This window comes from Antechinus flavipes, chromosome 6 (assembly GCF_016432865.1).
Source record: "Antechinus flavipes isolate AdamAnt ecotype Samford, QLD, Australia chromosome 6, AdamAnt_v2, whole genome shotgun sequence".
Lineage (NCBI taxonomy): Eukaryota > Metazoa > Chordata > Mammalia > Dasyuromorphia > Dasyuridae > Antechinus > Antechinus flavipes.
Window position 1 is genome coordinate 17,202,513 of NC_067403.1, and position 12,033 is coordinate 17,214,545.

The window sequence follows — 12,033 nt, forward strand, 5'->3', positions numbered from 1 at the left end:
GTTACACTAAGCCCTAAGGGTGCTTTTGGCAGAGAAGGGAAATAGGGGCTTTTGAACCTACGATTTCATTGTTAGAAAGCTCCCCGTGAGGAAACTCCCTCTTTAATTCATATTGTAAGTGTTAAGATTAAAGACTTATTAATTATTCTAGAAAACAGTTTGGAACTATGCCTAAAGGGCTTTAAAACTGTTCATACCCTTTGACCTAACAATATAGCTGTTAGGTTCATGCCCCAAGGAGATCAAAAAAAAAAAAAAAAGGAAAAGGACTCATGTGTATAAAAATATTTAAAGAAGCTCTTTGTGATGGCAAAGTATTGGAAATGGATGGGATGCCTATCAGTGGGGAAATAGCTAACCAAGTTATAGTATATGAATATGATAGAATACCACTGTGTTATAAGAAACAATGAAGGGCATGGTGTTAGAAAAAATGAACTGAGCACAAAGAAAAAGACCTATTTGTACAAAAATATTTCTAGATAGCACCTCTTTTTGTGGTGACAAAGAATTGAAATTGAAGAGATGCCCATAATTGGGGAATTGTGGAACAAGTTGTATATGATTGTGATGGAATACTGTTGTGCTATAAGAAATGATGAGCAGGATGGGTTCAGAAAAATTAAGAGAGGCTTATATGAGCAGATGAAGTGAGTAGAACCCAGAAAGTAGTCTAGACAGTAACAGCAATGTGTTAAATGTAATCAGCTATGAAAGACTTTGATATTCTGATCAATCCAGTGATCCTACATGAATCCAAAAGACTCATGATATAAAATGCTATTCTCTTCCAGATAGCAAACTGTTGTACTCAGAGTATAGATCAAAGTATTTTTCTCTATTCATTCCCTCACCCTGAACGTGACGCATGCATAAATATGTTTTACATGATTTCAGATGTATAAAAGGTATCATGTTTCAATGATATGCCTGCTTAATGGGGGGAGTGGGGGAGGAGGAAGAGACCAGGATTGAGCGAGAACTTGGAACTTAAATAAAAGGTCTCAGATCATTGAAGAATAGAAAGAAATCTCAAAAAACATATGGAATTGTTCAGCTGGTAGAGAGTTCTTGGTGCACTGAGTGGGTAAATGAATAGTTGTTTTTCAGTTGTATAGGACTCAGAGAGGACGCAGATAGTGGAGAACTCTGGGAAAGGTATACTTGAAGCAGGGATACTTACAGCAGGGCGTTTACTCAGTGTGATTGATGAGATAATGGTTCTCTAGTTCACATATACTTAGTGGGATGTAATGATGTAATCACTCTAGTTGGCATATACTTAGTGTGATCTAGTGATGTAATGGTTCTACAGTTGGCACATGCTCAGTGTACTGTAGTGATGCAATCGTACTAAGATATTTAAGGGCCGAGAGGACTGGAAATAAGCAGACTCCAGACTGTATCCTTGACGATCCTTGTGTTGGCTCTCCTGCCTTTATCACTTCTCCACCTAAGACCAAGGCCTGTCCAGAGATCCTCCAGAAGCTAGTCCGGACATTACACTTTGTGATCCCATTTGGCTTTTCTTGGCAAAGATACTAGACTGATTGACCATTTCCTTATAACTCACTTTACAAACAAATTGAAGTAAACAAGGTCACACAGTAGTATTTGAAGCTGGATTTGAATGCAGGCCTTTCTGACTTTGGCCTAATACTTACCCTTATCCAGGGTATCAGCTTGCTGCCTGGTCAGACAACATGCTCAGAGTCATGTAAATCAGTGTTATATTAGTGGTGGTACTTGAAGGTTCTGTGCCAAGGGGGCTGCACGGCTCCCTTCTCTCTCTCTGTCTCTCTCTTGGCTCTTTAGAAAGGTGGAGTTGACTGAAAGAAAAGAAAAGCCTCCCCAACAATCAGAGCTGTCTAAAGGAAGAAAGTTCTGTGCAGCAAGGGAGCATATTCTCTATTACTGATAGTTGCTGGTAGGATTTTGAGATTTTTTTTTCCCCTCTTAAGTGACTTGCTCTGTTTCTAAAATTCTATATTTGTGTAATATAGGAATGAGATTTTTTTTTGTCAAGGGCTCCATAGATATCCAGAATCACCTAATTTCCTTCAAAATGTTTAGAAATTAAGCTGTAATTAACTTGCTGATTTGTTTGCATAATTTCAAAAACAGTATAGTTCTAAATATCAGATTGTTTCTTTCGCATGTTCAGTGTGATCAGCTAAGATAATAATGCCACAGATTTTGAACTAGAAAAGGTATTAAACATGAAAATTCAACTTTCTCCTTTTATAAGGCCCACAGAGATTAACTAATTTCTTTGGTCACCCAGGGGTCCAATTGTAGAGTCAGGGTGCAAATTTATGTCCTTTGGCCTTCTAAGTTTGGTTTGTTTAAATAGCACAGGCTTTCACTTCCTTCATTTTAATTGAGCCAATGTATTTTACTACCTAATGTATGTAATGTATGGTGCTAGTCCTCCCGTGTTCTGCCATCAGATCACAGTTGGAGAATTAATTAACTAGAATATATAAAATGGGACAGAACTTCCTATTTTGTACCATGTGTTAGTCAATAGACATTTATTAACAGAGTAACAAGCAAATACTTAGTATCCACAGTGTGTCAGGAATAATACTAAGGGTTTTATAAATATCTCATTGAATTCTTACAACAATTCTGGTATGTTTTTAAAATTCCTTTTTGTCTTGCCGTGGTGATCTTTTTCCTCCAGTCCTGTCATTTTTCATGTAATGATAAAGTTTTAGATTTAGATTTTAGGTTATGTGCATAGAGCTTGCAGTTATTCAAATACTCTTGTGTCTTATTTCTTAATAGAGCCTATCTCCTTTCACTTGCGAATAGGGTCTTGGAAGTGTGTCCAGCTGTTTGTGGTCTGGTTGTTCACTTGTGGCAGACTATAATGATGAAATGAGTCTAAAGAGAAATTTTAAAGAATAAATGTACAGTTTTACATTTGGGTTTGAAATATCAACCCAGAACTCTAAATTCACTGTTTTGGGTCCAAATGCTATTTATACTCTGAACATTTTCCTCTCTACCATTCAAATCTAAATCCCTTTTCACATAATTTTTTCTTGGAACACTCAATTAAAATTGGCTTCTTCAAGGTTACCAATAGTATCTTAATTGCAAAATTGCAAGAGTTTTTCTTGTTTCTTACTCTACTTATATTTTCTTTACCATTGACAAGAATGGCCAATTCCTTCTCTTCCTGAATCATCCTTCTTCTTTGGATTGTCATGACATTGTGCTTACCTAGTTTTCCTCTTGTCTCTCTTATTGCTTTTCAGTCTTTATCCATATCCTGCCTTCTAAGAAGAGTTTCCCACTATATTTCTGTCTTGGCCTTCTCTTTCATTGAGAAACTCATTAGCTTCTCTGGGTTTAGATATGATCTTTTTATATAGATGACTATCCAATCGGTATACCTTGTTCTATTTTTTACTCCCGAGTGACCACCTTCATATCATCTTGCTTATTGAACTTTTCCAAATGAAGATCCTCTAGGTACTTTAGATTCAATTTTATTTTTCCATGCTGAAAATGAAATTTGATATTCTTCTTAAATCCACCCTTCCTAGAAATCTCTTTGCTTCTGTGTAGGGCTATTGCCAATCTGCTAGTCATCCAGATTCATAACCTTGGTCATCTTGGATCACTGTTCCATACCTAGTCAGTTAGGTACCAGTTTTTTTTGGTTGTACTTTGATAGCAAAACATGAATCTGTTTTGTTTCTCTCTATTCTTGCACTTACCACCATAACTCAGAACCTTATTCCCTCTTGTCTGAATTGTTGATTTCCTTGTACCTAGTTTTTCTTCCTCTCCAATCTGTCTTCCACACATATGCCAGAAGACTAACTCTCTTACTTCTATGCTCAAGGATCTTGAGTGGCTCACTATTGCCTCTAGGATGAAAGACATAACATAATCTTCAGCCTGATATTGAAACTCTTCACGACCTGGCTTCATTCTGCCTTTCCAAGCTTATTTCACATTTCTCTCTTTTAGCCCCTCTGTGCTCTAAACAGACTAGCTTTCTTGCTGTTCTCAAACTTGACATTTTATGACCAGCTTCTCTGCCTTTTCACAAACTGTCCCAACTCTTCCCAAATCCAGAGCAATCTCCCCACTTCTCTCTTTTATTTTTATAATAATAGCTTTTTATTTTACAAACTACATATTGTAGAGGGCTCGAACTCTGAAAAGGTATATTTGAATCTAAGACAGCAGAGCACTTAAGGTTAATTACTCAGTGTATGATAACGGTTCTGTAAACATATGGTGATGTGATGGCTCTTCTCAGGATTGATCCTTGCTGAATGTGTTGTGTTCAGGTAATCCGAGGCAAGAATTGGAGGGCTAAGGGAGAGAGTCAGAGCCTCTCTGCCACAGCACGCTGAGGAAAGAGGACTTCAGGCTCCAGAGTCCAGGATCCACCTTTGACAAGCCATCTGGCAACTTGCCTGCCTCCTTCACTTCTCCTAAAGACCAAGGACTTTGAGTGATCCTGAGGCCCTCCAGAGAATTAGTCTGGACATTATAATATACAGAGATAGTTTTCAACATTCATCCTTCCAAAAGCCTGTGCTCCATATTTTTCTCCCTTCTTTCCTACCTGCTACCTCTTTTATGATCTCCTTGAGATACACACCCAGTAGAGACACTGCTGGATCAAAGGGTAACACAGTTTGATAGCTCTTTGGGCATAGTTCCATATTGCTCTCTAGAGTGGTTGAATCAGTTCACAGTTCCACCAACAATGCATCAGTGTCCCAGTTTTCCCACATCCCCTCCAGCATTTGTCATTATCCTTCCTGTCATCCTTACAGATTTGAGAGCCACCTCTCATAGAATTAAGATTTACATTCTCTCCAGTAGGAAACCTCTCTGGGTCCCTTAGTTCTTTGTGCTTTCTTTTTCCTTGTCAAGCAAGCCTGTTTACATATTATATCTCTTTAGTGAAGTTACTTTTTCAGATTGTCTTTGCAATCTTGATGTGTAACAAACAGCCTTGTGACTTGCATGAGAAAAGTGCATCATGGATATAGTTTGTTGGATTGATTTGGTGGGTCGTGATATCTAATCAAGTTAGCCCTTCTTTTGAGCCTCATTAGACACTTTCTTCTCATATTCCATGTTCCAAACTTTATGCTTCACACATGCCATGCCATTTTCATTCCTTTCTCACTTCTACCTCATGAGGCCCATCTCTTTAACACATATTTCATGTGTCATTTTCTACATGAGGCTTTTTCTGATCTTCCCTTCTAATCTTTTCTATGGCAATTGCTCTCTTTTTCAAACTGTCTTATATTTAACTAAAATATTTAGACACTGTGTTTACATTGTACATACTTAAATATATTTTGTTGTCTCCCTTCTTAGATTGTAAACCCCTTGCAAGTAAAACTTACTTCTTTCTTTGTACTTGTGTCAGCATCTCAGTGCCCAGCACACAGTAGGCACTTTATCAATATTTGTTGATTGGTTTCTTGATTCATTTGTCATTGAAACTTTTCAGTCTTTTTATAGTTATGTATGCTTCTTTATAATTTTCCCTTAACACAAAGTTTTGAAAATTTTTATACCTCTTCTTTGGGTAAAAAAACTCCTTGTGATTGATTGTTCCCAACTTTCTAAATCAGGGGAATCAGAATCTTTTCTTCTTAGTGTTACTATACTATGCTACAACAAAGGATTAAGAATAGAGTCCTTATTGGAAGTATGATTTCAGTGGCTTGCAGAACTCTTATGGACAAGGAAACTGCCCTTACCAATGCAGGCCACCACCATCTCTGCAACTTATTGTCTTAGAGGATCTTTATGTACTGAGAGATTAATGCACTGGTCCAGCATCACATAGTCAGTACACATCAGTATTCCCAACCTTCAAACCAGCTCTTTCTACTACACTTATGTACTGACTTTCTGAACAAAATAAGTAAAATGAATTTTTTTGTAGTTTATACAATATTTTTATTTGAGATTATGGATAAAGCTTAAGGAGCAACTACTTTCAGGTGGGAAATCATGTTTTTCTAATCAGATGGCAATACTCCACTATTGATCACTTTTGACTTTAACTTTGACACCACCTCTGCTTGTTGCTGATGCTGCTGCCATTTATCTGGTTTTAGAAAGGGCAAAATACAAATGTTTGAAATTATCTTTGGACACTATCTTCTTTTTAAGAAATAACTTTAAGAAGATATTATGACACAGTAGAGTGAATGCATGGTTCAAATTAGAGCTTTGCTGCTTGGAATCTGTATAACTGGGCAAATCACCTTACCTCCTGGAACTGCCATTTCCTGTTAAGCAGGAAAAAGAAAGAGTGAAGGTGAGGTGGACTAGATTGTCTCTTAGTTCCTTTCCAACATTAAATGTGTGAACCTGTATAGTATAGGTATGTATATAGAAGTACATTTGGGAGTATACTGTAGCTAGGAATTATTTAAATAATCTTTTCTCAAAAATTGTTCATTATAAATCTAAAGCATTAAAAATATTTCATCAGGTTTTTAAAAATAAGAATTGGGAATTTATTTTAAAAGAAGTCTGAAAAGCTTCCTTTAAATTTTAATATAAACAGATTAAAAAGAACCTTAATTTTTTCTATTTTCCAAAAGAAGTTTCATAATTGAAGAAGTAAATGTTTTTTAATTTCACTGCATAATGCTAGTACTAAGATGCCATTTAAACAACTAGATATTCTGTTTCTTGAATTGACTAGGGATTGATTCAATCATTTTCTGCTTCTGCCTCTCATCATCCTTATGTTCCGACCAAAGTTAGTATTTTCTGGTGTCTAGATGTTCTCAATTTTAGAGGCAACTTCAGAAATTATCTAATCCTATCCATAAATAATAAAATTTAAGACTTTTTTTTTCCTTTAGCAGTACAGTTGAGTATTTGTTCTATTCATTGGTTCATTAAGAATAATATTTAATTTTCTTTCTAGGATTACTAGCATTTAACCTAGTTTTTTTTTTCTTCTGTAGTTTATCAGAGAAGATATGAAATATAAGGATGCTACTAATAAACATAGCCATCTGCATAGAGAAGATAAACATATTACTGTTGAAGACTTATGGAAAAGATGGAAAACATCAGAGGGTAAGAAAAACTCAAAATGCCAAGATCGAAACATCATTTTTTCCCTATTTATTTTTTGTTAACTTGTGTTTTTCCCAAAACATTTAGTAAAAGAATTTTTTTCATTAATAATAAATATCAGTGTCTGGTGATAAGTTTTTAGCATTTTAAGCTTTAATTTACTTATGGACATATTTAGTTTATCAGTCACTAAGATACATTTCTGTTCAAATAAAACTTTTTTGAGTAACTTTTGGTTTTGAGAGGCAAATAAAATACGGAAGGAAAGCTAGAATCTAATAATTGTCAACAGTTTTGAGATATATATATATATTTTAACCAAATTGATTTAAATTCTGTCTCCTTTTCCTTTCTTCCCAAATGTTGGCAAAGTAGAAGTTGGAATCACACAGAGAAGGGAGAAGCAGTGAATCATAAATTTATTTGGATAATCAACCTTTATTGCTATTAAGTGTCTTATATTTCTTAAAACTGGCATTTACTTCACAAATGTACTGAGTGATATCAGTTCTGAGATGGATGCTGATTTAAGTCCTCCATCCGCAATTATTCTGTATGTTTCCCAGATCCTCATTTTGCTCTGACTCTTGGAGCTACTGTTCTCTTGCCCTGGGACCATTTGTCCTGCCATTGCTTCCCAAAGTCCTCGGGGCTTTGCCATCTGACCAATTCCTTTTCTACTAGAATCTAAGGACCATTTGATCATTCCATCTCGGCATGAACTCTTTCCTCATTTATGGTTATTCTTCCCCAGTTAGAGAATCAGCTCTATGAAAATAGCAGTTATTTAATGTTTCTCTTAGCATCTCCGGCACTTAATACATATCTTGGGCTATAATACATGATTAATATATGCTTTTCCATTCCATAATACTTCCACCTCCTCCTAAAGTCATTAGTTTTAAAGTTGGAAAGCAGTTGCAAGATAATATAGTAAAGAAAAATGAAAAAACTGGAAGGAAAGAGTAAAATATTTAGGAATACAAACAAGAATGCTAAAGAAATCATGCAAAATACATGATAGAAATTAAAATATAGAGAACATTTTTCTAATAATTTATGTTTGTGATTTTCCAGGTGATCTTTTACCTCTTTTTCAAACATAAGCACCTAGAAATTTATGATTATATATAATAAAACAAAAGGAATGGAAATAAAAATATTGTTTATTAAAGGAAGAGATGAATGCTTAATTGATTCAAATGAAGGTAAAATGAATATTTATAGAAGTTTTTCCAACCTTTATGCTTAAAAAAAGGAACAAAAAAAGTAGGAGCAGTAGTAGATTAATGATATAGAAAATTAAAACGAAAGGGAAGACCTGATAAAAGATGATTTTTAAAAAAAATTCCTATTCTTTTAAAATCTGTTGTCAATGATTTACATACTTTCAAAAGGATTAGGATGTCATTGCAGAATATTTAGTGATTTTGATATTATTTTGATTAAATAGTAATTAATTATATTGTTTCTTATTGGTAATTATAATAAGTTCAGCTTGTGTTAAAGAAATTCTTTAAATGCTTCTGTTTGAATAGGGAGTATCCTTTAAATTGTAAATCATTAAGCTTATTACCTGTACACAGGCAATTACTAGTGAAAATTAATATGATATTAATATTCTTGAGAATAGTGCAGCACTAGGTAATAAGCATGGCTTTGCTAAGTACTCATATCAAGCTAATTTCTATCTCTTGATAAAGTAGTAGAATTAACAAATCAAGAAAGAATGTTAAATGTTTCAAAATAATTAATTATTTAGAAGTCTGATATCTAACAGTTTTGAATTTGTATTTTCCATGACTCTAGAATAAGTGGAAAGGCACTCAGTGTGCTCAATGCTAGAGTATTAGTATAATGATAGTCACAAAGTCTGTGCATTTTATTTTATGGGAGCATTTTCTCAGTTCACCATCCACATTAGTATGTAGAAAATCAAGTAGCAAATTAAAAGTAGTGGGGGCTTTTTTGAGGGTCACTGAAAGTTAAAGGAAGCTCTAGTATTATACATGTAATATAGACATTATATGGCTATATGACTTGGTGTATAGGTGCAAAGACACTAATACTTGGGCTTTAATCCATTCAACATTAGGTATCTTTCCATGTCTGTATGTCTATATACATTTGAGTTTATCCATCCGTATCATGCTGTAGGCATATGAAAGGACCAGGTCCTCTGAAAAGTGATTCAAGAGTTATAAAGAAAGCAATGTGGCACACTACTCAGTCCAAGGATCCCAGTACCAAGCACTGTCTTGGTAGAATAATAGATATTTATGTTATGGACTGGATCTATCAAAACAGAGTCAGTGTGTTCTGCTATAAGAGATTGGGATGTGCATAATATCATCTTAGAGCAATTTTTATCAAAAAGTTGTTTAAATAAAAGTTTTGGTGCTTAAAGTGTTAAGTTCAGTTGCCTAAAAAATTCAGTTATGTGGACCATCATTTGCTAAGGTTCTTCAATCAACTCAGTGATAACTGTTTTTGGTGGACCTTGTTTTCTGCATGATGATGATACTGATTTTAATGGCTGACTTAATCTAGATCTTTAAAGTTTGCAAAAATGCTTTACATATATCTCATTTGATTCTCACAATAATCCTGGGAGGTGAGTGCTATTATCATCTCTTTTTTATAGATGAGGAAACAGACAAATGAGCGATGAACAGGGTCATATAGCTACTGAGTCTCTGAGACATAATTTGGACTCAGATCTTTATATTCCCAGACCCAATACTCTAGTCATTGTACCATATGGCTATATACTACATCAGAGATTCAATAAAAAATGGAAAAATATGAAACTATCTTTTTGGAAGTCTGAATCTTGAGCAAAGGTTCCTAACCCAGGATCTACAGACCATCAAATAGTCCATAGTTCATATTTCAGGGGATTCTTTTAACTGACATGGGGAAACCTACATTTTTATTTTCTTTAATTTTATATATTTTATTTTACACATTTTAAATGTTATTCCAGGATGGAGTCTGTAAGCTCCAAACCATCCAAACCAGACTGCTTGAGGGGCTCATGACACAATAAACAGTAAGAATCTCTTGATTCTAGAGATTGTTTGTTGCGAAATAATTCTCAGTTGGGGAGAAATAAAGTTATACAGGTATGTTTGTATTGGGGTTCATAGGTTATCATTTTTGTTATTCTATTGAATGATAATTCCATTTATTTCTTTGGTTTGCAAATGGCAGCAGTTTAGTGAAAGCAGTGTTGTTCAATATGAGTCATTTTGGAATGTCATTAGAATTCACAGTGATTTTGATAAGTGTGAGAAGTGAATTAAAATATGTCAATGGAAAGAATTATATACAATATTATATGAGATAATTTTAGGTTCATAGTGAAAAACATTTATTCATTAGCACTGTACTTTGTAAGCAAGAATACTGAGTAATAGATCAATATGCTATATAGTATTCCTAAGAATGTGAAGTAATCTTTTCTACAGTAGAGTAGTTAATTTTTTCTTTTTAAAGAACATTGTGTACAATTCTAGGCTTCAGAATTTAAAAAGGACATAATCTAAAATCTTAAAATAAGTTTAGGAAAATGCTATTAAATTATTACTTTTTTGAGGGGAATTATAAAGATCTGAGTTATTCATATGGAGAGAAGAAAGAGATATAACTCAATTTGATATTAGTTTTTAAGCAAATAAAAGTGTCTTATCTTGAGATTGTCTTCTCTGTCTCCTTTGAAGATAATAAATAGAAGTGCAAATGAGTTCCCATTTTATTAGAGAAAGTTTAGGTCAAATCCAATGATGATGCTTTACATTTGGATAACGCTTTATGATTGATAGTAAGCTTTCACATTCACTATCTTTTACCTTACCTGTTGCTTTATAACAAATTTGTGAGAAATTTATGGGAGATAAAGTTATCCTTGTTTTTAGATAAGGCTGTGGGCTTTTGTTTCTTGTTAAAGTTGTTTAAATGGTGTGATCAAGATTAGAACCCAAGTGTTCTCAGTATTAATATTGTATTGTGCTCCCTCTTAAATATAAAGAATAAGTTGCTGATAATAAGGATTGTTAAATTTTTAACCTTCAGAAAGATCATGGCAATTGCTGTTCTCTAAAATAGATTTTTATTTGTGATAAGATGTAGTTCTAATGAAAGTAGAATTTTATATAAAAGTATGTTTCTTCTAGCTCTTTTAATAGATATTACAGTAAAGTTAGGTGAATAATGGCTGGTTAGTTTATTTGTCTAGGAAATGAAAAGGGACTGTGGAATTGATCACTATTCAAAGGTATCTAATATACAGTGTTTCTATTCACATTTCAACCCTGATCAGTTGTATTGAGTGTGTTATTAGGCAAGGAAATGCCGAGAACTGTTAAGAAAAAAACTAATAATTCCAACTATATGAATGTAGAGTCAGTGGAACAACAAACAGATATATGTTGGATGAAGATTTTGTGCGTGATATGCTGTCTGCCATGCATTGTGGGGGATGCAAAGACATGGCTGCTCATATTCTCATCACAGAGAAAACTTTATATATATGATATAATAGAACTGTGTACCCCTGATCTTTGAGTGGGGCGTGGACCTGGGTTGGAAAAACCCTAAATCTCAACCCCTCCCAACCTTTGGGAGGATCCCTACCCTCCTACTTGATTAGCAGGGGAAATACTCCCAAAGGTCAGGAGAAGTTGAGATTTAGGGTTTTTCCAACCCAGGTCCACGTCCCCCCAAAAGGTCAGGGGTACACAGTTCTGTAACATCATGTATGCATCTATGTTTTCTTCTACTTTATCAGTAATTCTAAAAAAGTAATTTCCCCTATAACAGAATTATAGTGAATTCTCTCTTGAGACATGAAGTTACAGCAGATTTTGGAGGAGAGACTGAGTCAGATCTTTGAAACTTGTGGGTCCTTCTGTCTTGGGGCCTTGGGGCGATCATCTG

The 12,033-nt window shown here is 34.4% G+C and overlaps 1 protein-coding gene across 3 annotated transcripts in view; it reads left to right on the top strand.

Moving 5' to 3' along the window:
- The window catches only part of STIM2 (stromal interaction molecule 2), a 127,943-nt gene that overhangs the window by 69,517 nt on the left and 46,393 nt on the right, over positions 1-12,033 (top strand). For all 3 annotated transcript variants that reach the window (XM_051966145.1, XM_051966143.1, XM_051966144.1), the window contains exon 3: positions 6,981-7,095. In XM_051966145.1, coding sequence (XP_051822105.1) covers positions 6,981-7,095 — 115 coding nt within the window. The remainder of the gene's footprint in view (positions 1-6,980; positions 7,096-12,033) is intronic.